This window comes from Cloeon dipterum, chromosome X (assembly GCF_949628265.1).
Source record: "Cloeon dipterum chromosome X, ieCloDipt1.1, whole genome shotgun sequence".
In the NCBI taxonomy this organism is placed as follows: Eukaryota; Metazoa; Arthropoda; class Insecta; order Ephemeroptera; family Baetidae; genus Cloeon; species Cloeon dipterum.
The window spans coordinates 19,377,117-19,398,737 of record NC_088790.1 but is presented as its reverse complement, the minus strand read 5'-3'; the positions used below and the strand labels follow the sequence as shown (position 1 = coordinate 19,398,737).

General features: G+C 40.4%; 4 protein-coding genes across 6 annotated transcripts in view; 3 read left to right on the top strand and 1 right to left on the bottom strand.

Moving 5' to 3' along the window:
• Nucleotides 1–376: 376 nt before the first annotated feature.
• Nucleotides 377–2,941, top strand: Sirt6 (sirtuin 6). 2 transcript variants are annotated; one of them, XM_065495028.1, is made up of 7 exons: nt 377–424; nt 1,055–1,214; nt 1,511–1,638; nt 1,695–1,937; nt 2,052–2,219; nt 2,276–2,399; nt 2,457–2,941. In XM_065495028.1, the coding sequence occupies exons 2-7, from the start codon at nt 1,080–1,082 to the stop codon at nt 2,808–2,810; spliced, it is 1,152 nt and encodes a 383-aa protein (XP_065351100.1). In that variant the 5' UTR covers nt 377–424; nt 1,055–1,079; the 3' UTR covers nt 2,811–2,941. The 2 variants fall into 2 exon arrangements, with proteins under 2 accessions (XP_065351100.1, XP_065351101.1); XM_065495029.1 differs by lacking the exon at nt 377–424 and having other exon boundaries at nt 882–1,214.
• A 251-nt stretch (nt 2,942–3,192) lies between these two features.
• Crk (Crk proto-oncogene, adaptor protein) lies at nt 3,193–7,254 on the top strand. Its single transcript, XM_065495030.1, has 6 exons — nt 3,193–3,349; nt 3,693–3,807; nt 3,878–4,205; nt 5,150–5,278; nt 5,334–5,438; nt 5,905–7,254. Exons 2-6 carry the CDS (start codon nt 3,773–3,775, stop codon nt 6,148–6,150), a joined length of 843 nt encoding a protein of 280 aa, XP_065351102.1. The 5' UTR covers nt 3,193–3,349; nt 3,693–3,772; the 3' UTR covers nt 6,151–7,254.
• A 732-nt stretch (nt 7,255–7,986) lies between these two features.
• Mybbp1A (MYB binding protein 1a) lies at nt 7,987–13,119 on the top strand. Of its 2 annotated transcripts, XM_065493684.1 has the most exons (10): nt 7,987–8,092; nt 8,151–8,375; nt 8,474–8,853; nt 9,051–9,579; nt 9,714–10,151; nt 10,529–10,749; nt 11,130–11,416; nt 11,691–12,256; nt 12,426–12,746; nt 12,830–13,119. In XM_065493684.1, the coding sequence occupies exons 2-10, from the start codon at nt 8,151–8,153 to the stop codon at nt 13,079–13,081; spliced, it is 3,219 nt and encodes a 1,072-aa protein (XP_065349756.1). In that variant the 5' UTR covers nt 7,987–8,092; the 3' UTR covers nt 13,082–13,119. The 2 variants fall into 2 exon arrangements, with proteins under 2 accessions (XP_065349756.1, XP_065349755.1); XM_065493683.1 differs by having other exon boundaries at nt 8,046–8,375.
• The window catches only part of LOC135945804 (ras-related and estrogen-regulated growth inhibitor-like), a 24,543-nt gene continuing 16,041 nt past the window's right edge, over nt 13,120–21,621 (bottom strand). Inside the window, exons 2-6 of the mRNA XM_065493685.1 lie at nt 19,792–19,848; nt 17,116–17,192; nt 14,339–14,514; nt 13,833–14,022; nt 13,120–13,776 (exon numbers count right to left, since the gene is read on the bottom strand). Of these exons, the coding sequence (XP_065349757.1) occupies nt 13,675–13,776; nt 13,833–14,022; nt 14,339–14,514; nt 17,116–17,192; nt 19,792–19,848 (602 nt within the window). The 3' untranslated portion in view covers nt 13,120–13,674. The remainder of the gene's footprint in view (nt 13,777–13,832; nt 14,023–14,338; nt 14,515–17,115; nt 17,193–19,791; nt 19,849–21,621) is intronic.

Sequence of the window (21,621 nt, the reverse complement as noted above, 5' to 3'; positions counted from 1 at the left end):
ATCGGAAATTAGAATGATTTTTTTTTAATTATCCCCAACTATCCCAAATAAATATGTAATGTGATTAAATATGTGAGCGATATGATTTTACAAAATTCAATAGCTAAACCTTGACCAACACTGAAAATTAATTTTTATTCCTATCGATGTTTTAGTACGCTAACTAGAACTATCAATACAATCAAATTGTAATAATTTGATCAGATCATTACATAAAATTACTAAATATTTAGCCTGGCACCCTATAACCTGATTGTGCTGCTTTTGCCTCGCGGTAGAGAGCTTTGTAGTTTTGAAGTTTGAAGTTAAAGACACACCCCCTCTTTTTGTATGCGCTGGCTGGTTGGTTCGTTGGTTGCTATTGCTACTGTTGCTAGAAAGCCTGGCTGTTTGGGCTGTTTGCTGGTACCGCACTGCGCTGATTGTGAGTTTCTTATTAATTGTTTTATGTACGTCGTTTTAACTCAATTGTAAACAAAAACAAACTTTGCGCCACTCTCTGCGTCTGCATGTTCATTATTTATTTTTATTTTGACGTGTCTGATCTTCAAATTCTTTCGCGGCGTCTTTGTACCTTTTTTATTGTGCATCATATATTTTAATGATTTTTATTCAAGAAATCAAATAAGAAAATAGATTGTCTTTTCAAAGCAAAAAAGTTGGTAATTTATGGCGATAATATTATGTAATTAAAAACCAAAAAAATTACTAGATTACGTATATGTATGTATGTATTTTGTTGGCAAGTCTTCATTCACTCCTTTGCCTTCACCAAAAAATATCCACTCAGGTATTTCATGAATGTGAGCACGCAGAGAGTGCGGAGTGTGAAATAATTATTTTGCTGGACTACAGAAATGTACAGCTCTTAAAAATATTTGCTTTGGGGGTGTTTTGTATTGATTCCTCCGCGTGTATAATTATTTAAAGAATGTAAATCTGGTATAGTGTTGTCTTTATTTATATTATTATGTAGCCATCTATTTAATGCTTAGTTAAATTTTATCGTCAAGAAAAAATGTGCTTTCTAAATAACAAAGTTCCCTTATTTCAGAAAACAGAGTTTAGGATTTCAAGTTATGGACGGAACGGGTAATTCTTCAGAAATGGATCCAGAGCAACAAGCCAACCTCGCTCAAATGGAGCCAATGGCATCTTCCTATGCTGACGGTCTCTCACCTTACGAACACAAGGGCACCTGTGGTGGCAAAGAAGTATGTTGTGTTTAATTTAAATTAAATATATTTTAATTTTTACACGCAGCGTACACTTCTCAGGCACATCAAATATGATAAAATATATATTGTGCTTTAAAAATGAAATTTAAATAAATCCGAATAAATCCATCAATTCCAAGAGTTTAAACGCATGTTCTGACTGATAGCAACAAATTTCATTAACTCCTTTAAAACACAACAATTTATCAAAATCATCGAATTTTATATAAATGTTATTGCAAAGAAAAAACTAAATTTGAGACATGTGTGATGGTTGACATATTGTCTTCTAGATATTTGACACTGAGGAGGAGGTTCAGAGGAAAATCCAGATTCTAGCCTCGTGGGTGAAACAGTCTAAGCACATAGTTTGCCACACTGGAGCCGGAATCAGCACTTCTGCAGGAATTCCAGACTTTCGGTAAAACCCAAAACTTAACTGCAGATGAATTTATTCTAAAAAATAAACAATTCAAGCGGTCCTCAAGGGGTATGGACGCTGGAAGCGATAGGGGAGAAGCCCAAGTTCAATAAATCATTCAACGAGGTTTTGCCGACTAGCACGCACATGGCCATTAAAACGCTTGTGGACCACAACATTGTCAAGTTTGTGGTTAGCCAAAATATAGATGGACTGCATCTGCGGTCTGGTCTTGGTCGTCAGCATTTCGCAGAATTGCATGGGAACATGTTCACAGAGCAGTGCGACAAGTGCAAGGGGTATTTTTTATCTTTTCATATATCAATATAACTTAATTATTTATAATGAAATTGCAAACTCCTTTGACTAAATAATGTCTGTTCCTGCAATTTAAAGCATATCTAAATTTGCAGATTATTTTTGCGATCAAACGCAACAACATCAGTTGGCTGCAAGTACCTGGACAAGGACTGCCCTGGCAAGAAAGGACGACTGTGCAGAGGCAAAATCAAGGACACAATTCTTGACTGGGAGGACAACTTGCCAGAGGAGGAGTTGAACATGGCAAACTGGCACTCGCAGTAATTAATTTTAACAAATTGTCAAACTCTTATGTGATTTCAATTGACTATTGCAGTTTGGCTGACCTGAGCATTGCCATGGGAACAACAATGCAGATAGTTCCTAGTGGAAATTTACCCACCTTTGCGAAAAATAGGGGTGGCAAGCTGGTCATTTGCAATTTGCAACCAACAAAACATGTAAGTGGTCCCAGCCACAAAATTTTTTCACTTCAAATTATCCTGAACATTTAATAGGATAAGAAGGCTGATCTTATAATTAATACCTATACCGACCGAGTTATGGATGGCCTGCTGAAGGCACTTAAACTGGAGGCCAGCAGCTACGAACCGTCGCTAGACCCAACCAAGGAGGCGGCCAACCAGAGCATTTCCTGGGACTTCCCGAAAGATGTTCTCAGTGCTACTAAAAGATTGCATTTGGACCTTTGCCACAAAGTCAGCAAAAGAACTAAAAAAGAAACTGAAAATAATGAACCTGCGAGGGGAGAAAAGAAAGTGAAAAAGCATGAGGACGATAGCTCATTGTCAGGAGTAATAGGCCAACAAGTGAAAGAGGATGAAGATGCAGTTGTCAAAGAAGAGATTTAAGACTGCTATCGCTTAAAACTTAAAAATTGTGTAAACTAGCATTTTTCATGTCATCGATCTGATAAATTTTGTATGTACTTGTAAAGGCCATATCATGAAATAACAATTTTCCATCACAAAAACTAAGGCGATCAGTTTTTTTAATTTATCACGCTTTTCCTTTACATAGAGAGTGTTATTATGATTATGAAAGCAATAGTTTTTGTTCCATGAGTGTTACGATTATGAAAGCAATAGTTTGTTTCATAATATTATAAAATCAACCACTAAACAGAAATACCCACTATGCCTCAATGTAATTATGTAATCCCTATTTGAATTTTTGCGCCATTAGGGCGTGGAAGCTTGCTGGAAGCGGTGCTCCAATGGGAGCGATCGAGTCGTGTGTTGTGCTCGCCCAGCCATATTGGAAATTTCCGTCGGTCTCTTGATAGGGGTTCCAATTAGCGGCTTAATTATCGCCGTGCAGAGAGCCGGGCGATGGTAAACACGTCTTCGGACATGTGTTGGATAACGCCAAGTTAACGACTGTCCACAAGGTGAGTTCGATGAGGAGTGGATTGGCCGGTCTTCGGCGTCGGACGCGGTCCGTCGGTGTACCGCGGGCCACTTGTTGCCAGCCGCAACCTTTGCCTTTTTTGCCCTTTTCCGCCGACCATTCCATCAGAAACACTAACTTTCTATGCCAGAATCGATTTTTTCGCCAAAGCCGTCTGCAACCTGCCAATCGCAATCTGGTGCCGCGAGATGCTGACGTTTTTATCAGCTCTCGCGATTGGCATCTCGTCTTCTGTGCACATAGATACATACCTTAAGATAATGATGCGTTAAATGGACTGAAGTTGCATGTAATTAACGCTGTGCCGCGGTTCTCGCCGGCAGGTCTTGCCACAGCTGGCTGATAAGTAAATCAAACAAACGAGGCTCTCTCCGAGGCAGGCGAAGCACGGACAGCAGCGACCATGGCAGCTCCATTTGACCCCAATGACCGCAGCAGGTGATTAATCAATCAACTCGGACGCGTGCGACGCGAGTACTCAATTCAAACCACATTATCTGTCTCGCAGTTGGTACTTCGGACAAATGTCCCGACAGGAGGCGACGGACTTGCTGATGGGCGAGAAGGAGGGCGGAGTCTTTCTGGTCAGAGACAGCACCACCATCCACGGTGACTACGTCCTCTGCGTCAGGGAAGACTGCAAGGTTAGCCACTACATCATCAACAAAGTGCAGCAGGGCGAGCAGCACAGGTACCGTATCGGTGACCAAACCTTCCCTGACCTGCCGAACCTGCTAGCCTTCTACAAACTGCACTACCTGGACACCACGCCTCTGATCAGACCAGCGGTCCGCAGGATAGAGAGAATAATCGCCAAGTACGACTTTGAAGGAAGTGTGAGTTACAACATTCAATATCACTTAAAATGTGCAGTTAAATAAGAAACATTGGGTAATTTAAGTCTCACTTTCCATATATATTTTTCAATGGTCATTTTCATGCCTTGTAATGGAATAATTTTAAAACTTACATTGCTGCCAACTTGTAAAGATTTATTCCTCTGAGCTTTTGACTTTCACTTTTCCGGCGATTTGCCATGCATTTTAGCTAAAATTACATAAAATATCAGCAAACCTATTGTTTGGAAAAAACATACATTTTATTCCGGAAATCTCCAGCCATGAAAAAACTATATTGAACAATTGAGCAAACCCAGTTTTATTTTTTCCAAGGCCGTTGGCCCGCATTGTTAAGGCATTCTCAGGAGTGTCAAAGCAATGAGAGGTATTTGAGCAGTTCGGAGTTCTAATACTGGCTACCTAATGTCAGAGATGGCAAAAAGTGGTTAGTTTAGTGACTCTAAATGCTCAAATTGCTCAACGGGCTGGGAGGCGCACCAGCGCCGACTCGCTACTTGCTGGTTTGCACCTTTCCAGTATGCGTGATTTGGCTTCACGGGACAAATGTCTAGCGTTTCAATGCAGTCCTCGGTGCGGAGGCAAGTGGCCCTTGAGTGGTCTGGGTCCCTGTGCGGCCTGGTGCGCCCATGTTATCCGTTCGCGGTGTTATTGGGACCCGGGTTTCAGCATTCGTGCTTGTGCAGTGCGCGCCCTTCCCGGTCCTCGGACAGGGATAAAAAGAGCCAAAAAAATGCAAGAATATTCGTTTGAATATTTATTATTATTTTCTATCACTTTTCATTTTTGGTAAAAAAAATTTAACTGGTGTTATAGCGTTTCCGTCTGCAGTTTTATTTATTATATAGGCTATTAAATTTGTTAAGTTAAAACTTATCAGAGAGAAACTCTATTTAAATATGATGATTTTAAATTTGCTGCAGGATCCAGATGACCTGCCGTTTAAGAGAGGCGACATTTTGACTGTGATGATGAAAGACGAGGACCAGTGGTGGACAGCGAAAAACAGCGTGGGACAAGTGGGTTCCATTCCTGTCCCATATGTTCAAAGAGTAGGTCTTTTCTGTTGTGAAATTTGAGAGTATGCTAACGTTCATCTACTCTTAGTATGAAGAAGGACAACAGATGGAAAACCAGAGAGCCTCTACCAACAGCGGCGTGGGCAATGTGGGACCCGCCCCAGAAACAGGCACCCGGAGAACCAATGCTCAAGTACGATACTTCTTTCAACTGGGCTAAGCATTTTTGTTTAACTAGGCTGTTTATTAATTTTTCAGAACTTTTAAACTGCCCTTTACTTCTCAATTTACTGTTGTCTTTTGTGTGAACTAGAATATGCCTGAAAAAATTTGACTAACATTCCAAAACATTTTTAATATATTTGCTTTAAAAAAACATTTCTATCTTTTACCAGCTTTAAATTAATGCAGAAAATCATCTCTTCGCCGATATGAACTGTTCCTCTCTTATAATTTTCTAACTTAGTTGAAATTTGAACAAATTTTTATTCAAATTCTTTTTTTAATTCTTTCAGCAAAGTAGAGCTTTAGCAGCATAATTATTCCAAAGTGGTTAGCGTTATATATTTAGCACACAAGAAATGTAACAACACATAAGTTTTTTTCTACTATTCTATCAAGGCGATGAATGACTTATGTCTTGATTCTTTATCTTTCAGAGAATATTGCCTGCATATGCGAGGGTGAAGCAGACAAGAGTGCCAAACGCGTACGACAAGACAGCCCTGCGGCTGGAAGTGGGCGACCTTATTAAGGTGACCAAGATGAACATCAACGGCCAGTGGGAAGGCGAGCTGGCCGGCCGCACAGGCCACTTTCCCTTTACCCATGTTGAGTTCATCGACGCAGAGTGCAGCAACGACGCGGCCAACTCCTCTGTTGTCTCTGCCGACAACGAATGTTAGGCTACTCCTCTCTCTTGATTTGCTCTTTGTTTCCAGAGGCAAGAGAAGTCTATTATGGCTCAATACTCACGGCACAAATCTGGGGTTGCCGCATCACAAACTAAAGGGCAGCGACTGCTTGTTTGATATTCTCGGCTGGATGATTAATTTTTTTTGCTTTTTGTCTCGCTTAAAATTATTTACACATATTTACTAATTAAATTTTCACACAAAATTGGACCGTCTTTCATCAGGTGTCCAATTAAAATGCTCTACCTTGATTAAATCCTGTCCAGTTTCAGTTTGACTGAACTTTGTAAAAATGTAACACGCCTCTCGGACATAAATTAAGATTAAATAATATGTCCAACCCTAGACTGTGCTTCAGAGCCCAAGTAAAGCACACGGCCTTGCCTGTCTTTTCAGCCTCTCTTGCGCTCAGCTCTGAATATGCTTCAAACATAACAAGAAAGAAAGCAAGTTTTCCCCGTGTACATTATATATTTGTGTGCGTCGTGGAAAGTGAAGGAGAGCTGCAGTTCACTGGGACAGAACTCGCTCGCTCGGCGCTGAGAAAGTGGCTTCTGCTGTGTAAATAACCGTAGGCCAAGTTGAAACGAGAAAAAGTAATTCTAAGTCATTATTTATTTGAAGCGCACATTTTGTATGCTCGAGCCTCTCTCAGAGTTATTCTGCATTTTAAATCCAGATTTTTTTCATTTCGGTCAATTCCATTCGAACGCAGTGAAACAAGAGCGTGGCTTTAGCAGTTTGGTCTCGATTTACGAACCGACCTCGCCAAATGGATATTGATGCATTTCGCTGTCTGTTCACACAGAGGATTATGTGTTTATATACTTTTACTCTTCATTGTAATTCCAGCGCATTGACTATTTTTAATAATTAATGCAAAAATGCAGATTGGATTTGTATCGTCTTTGAGAAGTGCAAACTTTTTGTAAAAATTGGCAAAATAATGACTCGTTGTGCAAATAATGTAGCTTTCCGCAGTAGTGCTGAAAAAATATTTGTTTGTACAGTACACACACTTGCATAATGATTATATTATATTTTCCAGTCAACAGTGGCATAAAATAATAACAGGAGAATCATATCAAGCTTGGATTGTATGCATTTTAATTAATTGTCACAACCCTATAGATCGTTATTTTTTAATTTTCCAGTGTTAGGAACTAAATCGATGAATATTAATATACATTAAGTGATAGACCTTGAGTTGGAAAACTATGGTTGACAAAAGTTCCAGGGAATGAATATAAAATATAAAGATTAAACAAGAAAACAAGTTGTGTTCTCCTTTGCAATAATTTTCATAAAAATCAGTCAGCTATATCAATCAAATATTGTTCCTAAATTATCCTAGTTTTTTAGATTGCGGTGAGACCGGGTCAGACACCGCCCTCTGTATTGTGTATAATAAAGTTAAAAAATTTAAAATACTAAATATGGAAAAGTCAGTTTTCGCCACCCCTACTTTAACATTGGGATTCTCATCATAAGAACTGGCGAGATGTGTAACCCGGCAGACACTGTAACTTTACAATATATCAGTGAACGGGCTTTTGCCTAAGAAGAGAAATCTAACATTACTTTTGATACTTTTCCAATCAAAATCTAAACTTGAATGAAATTTAATATTTGCTTAGAATTTTATCGATATTGATCATAATTTTAAATTTACTCCCATCACTGAGAGAAATAAACAAGCACGTTTTAGAAGTGCGATGTTGTGGTCTGTGATTGGAAACAGAAATCAAATATTACGCGCGTAAAATGGCATGGTGTGATTGGTTCAAACTCTCAATAGCATTAAAGCAAATCAGTCAGCGGGCCACTGCGAGCACGCCGCTGCAGTCGTAAACACGTGTTGTATTCAAAATTTCCAAGCTCTTTCTTTTACTGGGATGCTAAGAAATGGTACATACACTGAAGTGAGAAAAGTGTGAGTTTTGAGGTGCATGAAATTTTTACCTGGAAGACCTACCTGTAATCAAATCCAGATGAGTCGCGATCCAGCGCTGGATGCATTTCCGCGCCTCTCAAGCGCCGACTCCAAAGTCCGACTGGCGGCTGCAGAAACCCTGCTGCAATATTTCTTCCGCCTGAGGAAGGATGGTCAAGAGGAGGAAGTGTCCAATGTTGGCCGCAGGCTTGTGCGGGGCCTTGCATGCAGCAAGAGCTCGGCGAGAAAGGGCTACTACCTCACATTTACCGGATTCCTGAAGGTAAACAGAAATTTGAGACCTTGCGACATTTCATAATTTTTCTTGTTGCCAAATAATTGCATAGTATTATTTATTCATACTAATTTTGTATTTTGCAGACTTTTACCGATCTTCCTTACTCATCTATCTGCGAGTTTGCCCAAAAAGAACTGAAGGTGTCATCAGGGGGCAGCAAGGGCGAGGAAGGTGACCTCCTACTTGGCAAGATCCTCTTCGCGGGTGCCTTGCTTCGATCAGGTCGCCTGCAGACCTTTTCGGACGAGGAGAAGGGCCAGGTCGTCGAAGGGTTAGTTGGGGCCATGTCCAAGCGGAGTTACCTGCCTCTAATCGCGGCACCCTTCCTGGAATGTCTTCTGGAGGAGAGCCCGGACGATGATTTCCACCGGTTGTTTTGGCCCGCCTTGAGACCCTACCTGGTCAAGGATTGGAGCCAGCAAACGCAGTCTTCGCTTTACATCCTCCTACACATTTACAAAAAGTAATTTTTTTCTTTTGTGCTTAAGTAGATAAAATAATTTAAATTCACTACTTACAAAGAACTATTAATACGCTTCAGAAAACCAAATTTTATATGGCTAGATTTTTAATTATTTAAATTTAACACCTTATTTGAAAAAGCATGTCAATTTTGGCTACAGTTTGAGTGTTCCGTCTAATAGTTGTTCTATTTTAAAGGTTTAAGGTGAAGAAGACCGAGTTGAAAGGTATATTAGGCCTTGACTTGGTGGCTAAAGCAAACTGGCCGCACCTTGCGAAAATTCTGCTTGAAGGCCAGCATCCGGTTACCGACCTTCTGGTGTCTCGTCTCCCTGCGGATCAGCGGGTAGAGTTCTGGAACGGACCAGTGCAGGAGGTGCTAGGGAAAGCGTCGCGTGCTCGCCATGCTGCCGCCCTGAACCTGCTAAGCAGTCTCTTCAAAACTTCCGATGAGCAGAATTTTCCCAATCTGCTGAACTCGACAAGCGTGAGCCTCCTGAAGAAAAGCCTTCAGGATGGAGAGCTGCGGGCTGACGCTGCCGACGCCATGGAAGCCCTGCTGGACAGGGTCAAGACCGTTCCTGATAAGGTCAGGGCGAAGGTGCTGGAGAAACTCACTGCTGACGAATTTTCCTTTGACGAAGTAACAAAGTGTGGGCTGCTCAGGGCAGTGGCCAACTCTCTGCAGAAAGAAGGAATCAAAGTGGCCATCGATAATCTCAAAAAGGTAGGTTTAGGCTGAACGTCACAAATTAATGCACAAAGCACTACAAATTTGTACATGGCTAAACAATAATTTTCCTAACAATTTTCATAAAAACTGGAAACTCAAGAGTGACCCCTTGTTTTGCCCATAATCAGGTGGTAGTGGATGATTCAAAGAAGACTAAGGACAAGTGTGGCGCTGTGCACATGATTGCAACCCTGGCAAGTAGCACAGCAGCCGCGGTTGAGTCTCGAGAGACGGCCACCTTGTTCCTCTTGGAGCAGGCCTTCTTCTCCGGCTCAAACACAAGCGCCCTGAATCAAGCCGCCAAACAGAACTTCTTGCGGTGCCAGAAGGTGGCTCAAGATAGCGTTCTGCGAGCGGCCTTCGACTACGTAGACGGCCAGCTGAAGAAAAAACGGCCACCTGTCAAGATGAGCACTACATCTGTGTCTGCCTGGAAGAAGATGGCTACTCAGGTGAGCGAGCTGGACGCCGCAAGGGGCAAGGTGGAGGCTGTCCTCTCCCAGCTGATGGTGCACGTCGGTCTGCAGCTACTCAATGACCCTGATCAAGCCCTAGAAGCACTTGAGGTGAGAAAAAACAAATTATATTTTTTTACTGTTCTCTTGCTCTCTCTAAAGCAATTGGATATGGCAATCAAATGTGGATCAATCAATATCATCACTTATTTTAAAATATTTATTTGCTTAAAATTTAAATCACAAATTTCTTATAGCTTTAATTTAGACTCGTTCTAAATCATGACCAAATTATATAAGGTACAATAAATAAATAGTAATTATTTTCTGTAAATTAAAAAAATATTGTTATAGTAGAGCACTAGAGCACCATTTATTATTAAATTTTAAACTGCTTCTATCACATAATTAACCGTCTAAAACAGCTACAAATTTCGAGCATCAAGATGCAGCTCTAATATTACCAATTAATCGATCATTTAATACAGGAATTGCATGAGTGCTGCAGCAGGGTCCTGGGAGGAAAGCAAGACAAGCATTGGGTTGAAGTGGTAGTGGAGGTTCTGCTCTCCCTGCTGGCGCACCCTCAGGCCGCTCTGAGAGCTACCATCAGGAAAATGTTCTCTGCCCTTTGTCCCACGATCACGCAGGAGGCCTTGACCAGCCTGGTGGAAGCCTGCAGTGCCCAAGATAACCCTTTGGTGCCCAAGTAAGTCAAACTGAGTTTTATATTTTTTTACTCTAAATTTAACTAAGCCAAGAGCAGAAAAATTAATACAGGGTTTGCAGAGTTTATCGGAATAATAAAAAAAAATCGATTCAAGTGCCAAATTTCTCACAGAATAAAGGATATTTTATTATATTATCATAGATTTTTTTCATACTCTCTATCCTGTTTGGCTCAAGGATGCAAGTTACGATTCTCTTAGGGGTATAATTCGGAAAAATGTGGAAAACCCTAATTTTTTCAGATGTCTTTCGTGTAAAAATAATGGTGCATTTTTGTACTTTGCAAAATATTGTCCCGACCTTGAATTACCTTTTCCTAAATACAATTACCAAAAGTCCAATTTCTTTGATCCTCTCCAGAGATCAAGCAGAGGAAGATGATTCTGAGGTTGAAGAGGAGGACGATGAGGAAGGAGAAGAAGCTGAAGAAGAGGGCAATGAAGATGAGGATGAGGAAGTAGAGGACGATGATGATGAAGATGATGGCGACGATCAGGAGGACACACAGGCTGACAAAATCAGAGCAGCCGTGAGGTCTGCTTTGGGCACTAATGGTGAAGTGTCTGACGCTGAGTCAGTTGACGTTGACGACATTTCCGAGGAGGAAGGGCGCAGGCTGGACGAGGCCCTGAGTCAGGCATTTAAAGGTACACATTTAATTTCCAGCTTAAAAATATTTTGATCAACTGTGTTTCAGTTATGTAGATAAATACATATTATATATTTCTTAACTTGCAATTTTTAATTCATTAGTCAAAAGTAATGAAACAATTCTAATATTTGTGTATAATAAACTATTTTTAATCCCTAGTTTAAAGCATTTATCAAAATATTGCATAGGGGAATTAAATTGAACTTTCCTTTACAAACTGTTAAACAAGAGCATTGAAAGACCCTTATTTCTTTAAATTTAATTTCCAGGTGCCCGGAAAGGACTGAGCAAGCGTGACAGCAAGGTGCAAGAGCAGATGCTCCACTTCCGGCTGCGAGTGTTGGACCTCCTGGAGACGTATGTGCGCTCTGAGCAGTCGCTGAGCCTGACGCTGCAGCTGGTGGAGCCGCTGCTCGACCTGCTGGCCCGCTGCCTGCGGGACACACAGATGCGACCGCTGGAGGGCCGCCTCAAGCACCTTCTTTGCTCGTTTGGCCAGCTCCGCAAATTCGCCGACATCAAAGGCGTGTCCGAGAGCAACCTGGCAGAGAGTCTGAACGCGCTGCTTGAACGCGGCCGCACCTCCCAGGCCGTCTTCCTTTCAGTGGCCGCTGAGGCTGCGGCCGTGGCCGCCTTCCTGGCTCGCGCGTCGCAGTCCGTCGAATCCTCTGGGCCTCTGACCGACGCCTTCAAGGCTGCTATGAGCGAATTTTTCTGCGTCAGGGACTGCGCCCTACCCGCCGCGTTCTTCACTCCTCTCCTCAAGACCTCTTGGTCTGGAAACCTCAGCCTGCTGCCCCTGCTAATGGAATACGCTTTTGATGGCACGGAAGAGGTAATGTGACTCACCCCTTTGGTCAAACAATTACTGAACTAGACTTTAATTTTTAAATTGTACTAATGCATTGTGTATCAAGCGCACAATAAACGTTTAACAAAAAGTGTATATTGTTGCGTAGTGATTTTGGTTTTGCGTCAATATTGAAGTTATAATTTGATTTCAGACCAAAATTTTCCGGAGACCGGTTGCCATTACCTTTTTGCTAGAGCTGGTGAGCAACCAGCAGCTGATGCAGACCAACAAGTTGAAATCATCCAAGCTGCTTGGTCAAATGGCGATAAAGGCTTCTGCAGCACTGACCAGCAAGGAGCAGAAAGAGCGTTTTGAGCGACAGTTGTTGACACTAATTCAAAAACTGATTCCTCGCCTTGACGAGAAGCAGAAGAAGCCCCTGACTGCTGACTTAGAGGGCTACATTCCGCAAGTGACCCTGGCTGGCAAAGAAACCAAGAAGCTGTTCAGAAGGGTTGCCCTTCAGCTTAAGGTTGGTATTAAAATTTGATGAAACTGAAGTCTTCAATGCAGTCTGCGATGCAAATATTTAATCAATTAATTCTTTAATTTTAGGTACCTGAGGAGAAGTTGAAGTTGTTGACCCAAGTTAACGGCAAAATTGAAAATGGAAAGGCTTCTGCGGAAGAAGTGATACCTAAAGACAAGAAAACTAAGAAGAAGGAGAAAAAGCAGGCAAAGAAGCGAGCTAAAAACCAAGAAAAGGTGGCGAAGGTTGCCGCAAAGAAACTGCGGCTAGAGGCCAGCTCTCAAGGCCTACAATCTGTTAGTTTTGGAAGTGTCAATCTAAATAAGTGTGTGGAGTAGCACTCGAGGAATAAATTTTAATTTTGTATACAACCGAATTTGTAATCTGCTTTTTATTTTGGCTATGTACAAAATTACAGCAGCTAGCTCTTGAAATTCTCAGTTCTCTTCCAGCACCATTTTGCTACAAAGAATCTCAGTAAATAGAAACAGATCTAACAGTAACAAATAGAGGTCTCAGCCAGCTGCGCTTGCTGGCTAATTTTGGTCAGCCGCCGGTGTTGAAAGTAAAAATGGAGGGTGCCAGATAAAAATTGGTCTCTGGCCCTTTGGGGCCGTTAAACACTATCAAACTTAACTTTATAAAATTTGTCAACTGCTGGCAAAAAAATGCTCAGCCGCTACCCGCCTAATGTGCAGATAAAACTGAGCAGCCACCCACTGTTAATATTGCGCTGCTAAGACCTCTAGTAATAAATAAAAGGCAATCTGATTTTGTACAATTAACAACAGAATCTGTGAACACAACAACTTGCAAAAAGGCGATTGGACACTATATTCTTAAGTCAGCACCACTTTTTGAGATCAAATTTGGCCGTCAAGTCTCTGGTTCATGTCTTCGCTTTGAAAACTGAATCCAACAGGTCCCTCAGTCATATACTCAATGAAGGCCTCTTTTTCTTTCGGTCCTTCTTGCTCTGGCCACCTGAGTTGCTTTGACTGCTGCTGTTCTTGCCGAAAATCGTACCTAGCACCTATAAAAAACGAAATGATAAAAAAACAGATCAAATGCAAACTGGAAATCGCAAACCTTGGACACACTGTTGACGCCCAGCTTCCTGCGGATGGGAAGGTTTCTCAGCAGCTGCGCCGACCTGGCCTCGCGCAGCAGTGACATGAACGCGAGACTGACTCCGGCGCTGTTCTCTGCGGCGCTCACCTCGTAAAACTGGCAGCCGTATTTTAGGGATAATTCCTGTCCGTCGTCTACTTCCACCCGCCTGAAACCAAATTAAAATTAAATTGGAAAACGAGACAGGGCATTTTCAACGCATAACTTGATGCAGTCTTTCTGTGGTATTTTATTTGAATTAATAGGAAAATTTGCAAAATAATAATAAATAAATTACGAACCACGAGTTATTAAATATTTTTAATTTTTATATACCAATAATGAAAGGATATAAACAAGACAAAACAAAATTTTTTATTAAAATTGTGGTTTAGGCTTTATTAGTAGCAAAAAACATGTTTTGATCATTTTTTAAGAATTGAATTTTGACTGAACAATTAAAAATCAATTAAGTCAAAGTATACCTCATGTAATCCAGGTCTCTTTTGTTTCCCAAGAGGAGGAGACTAAAGAAGGACGATTCTTTGGCCTGTGACAGGTTCTGCAAGGTCCTGCGCGCGCCCTGGAAACTCGCCTTGTCCTCCACGCTGTACACTACCACAAATGCGTCACCCCACTTCAAATGCTCGTTAAAACACCCCTGCAAAAACAGGAATTTTTTATTAAAACACAAAACATTATAAAGGTTAGGTTTTTTTAAATATAATAATTGCATGAAGAATGGGGAATAAATAAATAAAATTAGCCAAACGATCGCTGTGAATGTAAATTATCTGGCGAGTGTTGTGATCGATTAATATCACATTCAAAAGTGTCGGGCTAGACTCCAAGAGAATGCCTATGCCAAACTTGAAACTGTAACATTTTTACGCCTAGTGCGTTTAATAAGATGTCCTATAAAATGAATTTGAAATCAAATCGAGCGATTATATATTTTACTGCTTTGCATAAACCTTTGTAAAATTTGAATATTTACGCGAGCTCATTTTTTCCTATTTAAGAACAGAAAAAATATTGAGTATATATATTCTCTTTTGTCTTATTGATAGCGCAAAAAAATGTGGATCGTGCAAGTCATTCCGTGTTTGTTTAAGGTAACAGATTCATCTCCTCAGTCAGAAAAGACAATGAATATGTTAAGGCGGAAAAAGTTTTTTGCCACACTGGAGTTTTCGATTGAGTCGTCAGCAGTATTAGAGCTGGAGCTGCGACTTCTCTGTTTCCAAATTGAAAATTCGTGCGTGTCGTTTCAAGTGAGTGCGCTTAATCGCGGCGAGATTAAAGTGAACCAAACAAACCACAGCATTCATGAAGCACTGACCAGCACTTTTCGTCCTCCTTAATTGTTAAAGCACAAAAGGTTCAGGGAACTTTTTGAAGTTGGCCGTAATTCGTCTGTGCGAGCAGCTGTAATTTCTCTTTCTAGGACGAATAATGAAGAAACAAAAAGCGGCAGCGGAATTCGCTTCCAAACACAAATAACACACAGCTAGTGATGGAAAGGTCAAGATTGGATTTCTCTCGGCGCGCGATGTCTGCGAAATTGGCGTGCGGCGCCAACCTCCGATCCGCCACCGCCTTTAGCTTTAGCCTCGCTCTTCTTGAATTTCTACCGATCTTTTGAGGTAAACACGCGCGCTCAAGGAAAACCGAAACGCAACGACATTCTCGGGCAATCGCGGTGGTTGCGAAAGGCAATAAAAGTAGGATCCTTTTGTCGCCTTTACTGCGTACTACACTAATTTCGCGCCTTATAATCGTTTTCAAGAGGGAAGGTTTCAGCATATCCGCGACGGGGCACTTTTGTGGGAACAAAATAAGCGGCTGTAATAATTGTTACACCTCTTGCGTCGGAGGAAAATGGGTCTTCCATTAAACTAAATGCGTTAAATATGTTCTGCATTCTGCAGCAGAAAAGTGCCTTCGCAGTTGGTACGTTTCTGTGCATTTTAGGTCAGCATATTTAGAATTCAAAGACAAAAACTGTAAATTTATGGGTCTTTCATTGAACGTTAAAATTTTTCTACTTAAAGGTGAAGGAATTTTTGAAATAACTATTCTCTCTTTATCTTGTCTCAGTGTAATTGACCAATTTATAGACCTGCATGCTCTGCTATATTTATTTATGGTAGCAGACCAGGGCACCAACCACAGTAAAATTTTCGACTTGGCACTTGATGTCAATTAAAATTTCAAACCGAGATAAATAAGACATCGTTGGTTTAATAAAAATATGTTAACGGAAATGTACTTTTTGGACCAATTTTCTTGACTTCTTATTTCATCTAAAACAATCAAAAATTAAGAACTTGCAACTTCACTCTTGAATGAGCAGAAGTGTATTATTAAATTTTTACAATTTAACAACTCAAAGTGTCTGTTTGTGCACTTGCTTGCAAGCGAGTGCTTTGTGGCCAAGTGCCTCCCAGCTGGCGCACGGCGGTGAATTCATTGAGAGTGTGCCGTTATTCCCCCCAAAGAGCAGTAATATATGTATTATTATCTTCTGGTGTGTTTGCGTAGATTTTATTGCAACGCTCGCGTTTCAACTTGCTTTATTCCTTTTTCCTCTTTCCTCCTCGCGACCGGCTGCTGCTCCTGCTGTTTGCATTAATCGCGTGATTTCAGTTTATTGTGTGTTGACCAAAAGTGCGCATTGTCCGTTTACGCGACTCTACTTTCTTATTTTATTGGCCAAAAACCGACTTTCTCCCTTGTAAAATTGTTCTACTCCACCCTGATGTGGTTACTATATGAATGAAATCATGAAGTTACTTAATCCTCAAGTTTTTTTTTAAACAGATTTCCCTTATGCAAATATCGTGGCAGTTTTTATTTAATCATCTAATTAGGCTCAATTTTATTACAGAATTAATTAATTGTTTGACTGTCAAAGGGAGAAGCCAATGCAAAATCAATAAAAATAAAATCAATAGAAAAATTAAAAAATTTTATTATTTATGTTCATTCACATCCCAAAAATCACAAGAGCATCATTTAGTTCTCAAAGATAATTTTGGTACGAAAAGTAAAAAATATAAACATTCAAGTTGGGATATGATAACGTTGCAAAAATTTCATCCTAATTAATTTAACCTGAAATGAAATTCAAACAACTAATTGGGTAAAAAGAAAAATTGTAAATAGGATGAGGCCCGTTGAAATTATTTGTTACATTCTTTCTCTAAGAAAATGAAATGACGAAAGAAGAAAATGGGTTACTTTGAAAGAAAATACTTACGGAACACATTGACGTGTCGAGGATCTCGATTTCGGTGACAACGCTGTCAAAGGTCACTTTGTGCTGGTAAGTCATGTCTGCAACAAACCAGAGCATCCGAATAATAAAAGTCGGCAGGCGATGTGTATCTGGCGAGAGATCGTGCCAAAATTTGCCCTGAGTGCTCGACCCTCGAGACGCGGATGACCAAAGGTCAAATATTTACACACACACGCGTGCTGTCGTTGCCTAGCTTTTACAGTTATTTCCCATTGTTTTTGAATTGCACACCACCTGCGAAGATTGTTTTTGCTTGCTCACAAATCGAAAAATGGCCATCAAGTTTTACGACGCAAACAAACGCAGAGACCGCGAGAGCTTCTATTTCCACCGCGTGTCAGGTTATTTATTTAGTTGTGTTTTGTAGATAGGAGGGTGGTAAATAAATTTCCGTTTTGCGCAAAGACCGAGATTCGAGGTATCATAGTAATTGTCGTAATTGGAATCATGCTGAACTTGTCGGATTGTAAAAGTAACGGCTCCAATTAACCAATTTGGCCGGCGAGTTTCTCGCACCCCGTTGGCAGACACGAGATCAATAAATTATTGCTTCTCCTTTTCCAATTGCGTGATCTGTTATTTTCGCGCGCGAGAGAGAAAAGAGCCGCCAGATGCGAATCTGCGCTCTGGAGCCTCTAATTTATTGACAGCCGCCTCTACGCTCCTAATTGGTCGCTATATCGGCTCCTTACTGTTAACTCAAAAAAAAAAACAAAGAATGCAAGGACGTCATTTCTGATGTCAAATTGAGAATGTTGTATTGATTTAAATTCAAAAGTCGAATGCCTGTAGAAAATTAGAATAGAAGTGTCTTATTTAATTCACACTATAAATGTATCAATAATGACATTTCATTTATTTTAAAAATATGAGTTAGAACTTACACACTCTGCTGGTGGCAGATGCAGTGTTGGACATCATAAACTTTGACGAAATTGAAAACATAATAATTTGTGTCATTCAAAAATGCAGACAATTTAAACTAAACTATTTAATAAGTTAAAATAAATCAGGCACGGATTGACAGTACTAAAAATAATCGCTCTCTCGCTACCATAAATAAAAATCACAATATTAATATTCAATATATGCTACCCGTCTGCAAAACCAATGCCAATAAAGCACTTGTATAACTACAATAATTATTTCTGTTTCGACCAAAATCTCATGGTCATTTCAACCCTCACCCAGCCAAAATACAATGGACGCGCATGCAGTGAGTCACGCCGGAGCCATTTCTGCGTTTTCCGTGAACTTGTGTTGCAAAGTGGTCTTGCGGCCGCATTATTTTATTTCAAACACTGCGTAAGGATGCAGTCTGGGCAGTTTTTAATCCGACGGCCTTCTGGATTTTCGCTGACCGCAGAACACTCGCTTGAATTTCCTAAAGTGGCCACCAAGAGCAAAAATAATGCCAACTTAGAACCAGAAAGGGCGGCAACTCGATACTCGTCGATATCGTCGCAGAAGTCGAATTCAGTCCAGCGTGCCTAAATGCGCCTGACAACGCATTGCTTTCCTACATAATCACTCGCGCGGATTTGACGCTTCACGCGCGTGACATTTTTTAATTTCGCTCTGTCTGCGATGTGTATATTTGCGCCAAACTCGTTTCTTTTTTGGTTGGTGCTGGATAATTTTTGTTTTATTCTGAAAAGACGCGGTGAAATGGAAGAATTAGTTGTAAGCCTAAAAAGCACAACCAATCAGAATTTGACAACTTTTTAATGGGAAAATAAGAGTAAATAAAATTCAAACGCCGGCACATTAATTGAGTATCTACTGCTGAGAAAGCTACAATTAAATTCAAATAAGTCGGAGATTCTCAAATTAAGAAATAAGGGTAAAGGCAGGCTCACGAAATGTGAAAGGTGAGGAAATTGAATAATGCCAATGCGAGTTCACTTATTTGGTTGTGACGTCTCAATCATCGGGTCTTTCTTATTCCGTAAAATTTTGTGTTTTTCAGGGGGCTTTGTGCTCAGATACGATTGGTTTTATAGACTATAAATACTAATTCGAATAAAAATAATGGATGCGTCTTCATTTTTAAGAAAATTTTAACCCTGCGTTGATTGTGAAGCTAGCAAATTTAAGTTAATAGCCGCGAATGCAATTCATTGGTAGATTTAAAGAAGGTTAAAATACCATTACCTATTTTCAATTGCTCTTTCTATCTCTCTTCACAAGTTTCCACTTTACAATCTCAGAGAGTAGAAAAGAGAAATTACATTATTCATTGTGCAAACATTCACCTCGGCTCTCTGAGATAAATATCGTGTTAGTTTGCTTTTGAATTTAGAATTAATTTGTTTCCACCACAAATGCGGCACATAGCGACGAATAATTTACTTCCTTTCACGCGCCTGACAAATTGCGAAAGACAAAGAGAACCCGACAGCGACGGAGATTTAATGAGAAACACGATAATAAGGGTTTGGCCGGAGCAGCGCGATCGCGGTGTTTCCGTTGCGAGCGCGAGAAAAAAGTGCAACTCAATGCCGGAGTTTTATTTTTACTTCACGGAAAGCCAGCTTGCTGAAGACGAAGAGCGGATTCGTTTTCCGTCCTCGCAGAACGATTTTCCCACACCCACAGATGCAGCTGCAGTGCTATTTTGAAAAGTGCAAATCTCACCTTTTCCTGAGCTGTACTCGCCGATGTACCTCTTGGTCAAGTACCGCACCGTCACAGCTGGAATCACAACAAATTAGAATAATTATTCATTCCGCCTTTCGTAAGTATAAGAGCCGAGGTAATTTTAAAATTTTCAGTTGGAATTGTATAATATGCAGCTTTCCACGATGTTTACTTTTCAGTGTTTCATCTACAGAAATTTCCACGGGAGTTTGAGAAATTTCGATCAAGCTTTTTGGAGCGAAAACGCTTAAAATTCATCCTTGGATTTAGAAAAAAAACAGCACAGTTTTGTTCAAAGTGATGAAAAAGTTTATTACTTAATAAATCTACAAAATTTTTACCAATTTTACTTTTGCCGCAAGGTTTTCACAATATCTGGAAAACGGAAAACAGCCACATTTCCCTCTTTTCCTATGTTATATTTGATCCGTGACAAAGAGATTAAATGAATAAACAATTTTTAATTGAAGTCGATAATTACATACGCATATAATTATATAAAATTAATGCTAAATAAATTTTAGGATTTTTTTATATTAATTACTCGGACAAAATCCATTTTGGATAAATTTCCTTTTCTGACAATTTCCGAATCACCCGTCTCGGACAAATTCTTTTTCGGATAGAGTACGCGCTCCCATAGGAGGTAGGAGGGAGTTTTGTTGCAGAGGCAGGACAAATGGTGAGTGTTGTATGAGATTTAATTATTTGCTGCTATTTTTGGTGAGCATATATAGGGAGTTCTGCAAATCGTTTTCGATGACCGGTGATTCAGAATCCTGTTATGCATTTAATTCTGTGGAATGGTTTTTTGTAATGCGATTTAAGTTCGGCTGATGAGGTTTGAGGTGCAATCCGTGAAGAGAAGAGCAATTTGAACTATTTTTCACATACGCGTCGCTGATTTCATAGTAAGCTTTTTATTTCAACCGTGCAACTTCCTCGTTTCATTTTTGTACCCATTTGATACATTATTTCAGCTAAATGTCTGCTATTGTGCCAACGAAGCTGTCCGCGCGCAGCAGAGTTTAAACACCGATTTGGCCCATGATTAACGATATGGGCAGCAGGTGAAAAGAGAGGTGTTTGGAGAAGAAATAGCTGCTGCTTATCTCGCGTTTGCGTTTACAAAATACCAATGGTCTGATTTATAGGCTATTTTGCAACGAAAGTCGTGATCAGGGCGATATTTAATGCGCGGCATAATCCGCAGACACAGTCAAACAGACGCGTGGAACAAATCGCAGCAAGAGGAAAACAATAAATAATGCCAGCACGAGCTGTGTACTATTACTTTCATTTCGCTTACGTTACGCAAAAACTCTGATTTGATTCCAAATAATGCATTGCAATAAAAGTACATGCATGCATGCACAAGAGTTGAATCGAAAGAGAAAATCAAAAGTGCATGGCGTCGAAGAAATATTAAACAACCCGCATTGTTTTTACCAATCAATATATAAGAAGTAAGTTTTCTCTCATGCATGCCGCACTCGCGGGGCCTGTTAGAAATTTCAAGATGAAACTTTTTAAGAGGAGATCCGCTCAAATTACAAGTTGCAAACAGTCATTGATCATTTATCGTCTGCGAAATTGGAGGGCAAATTGCCGGCTTCGAGTTGGCGAAAAAGTAATTGCCGGTTCTTGTTTGGCACTCGCATGCAAATTACTCATCCGCTGCCGCACACCTGTCGAATCGGCTTTAATGGACCGTAATCACGGTTTTAATTATGCACGAACCCCTTGAGCGGCCGCGGAAGTGAATTTGGGATGCTCTTAATTGGCGGGAAAGTGCGGATGAAAATCGAGTTTGCCGTGTGTCCTTTG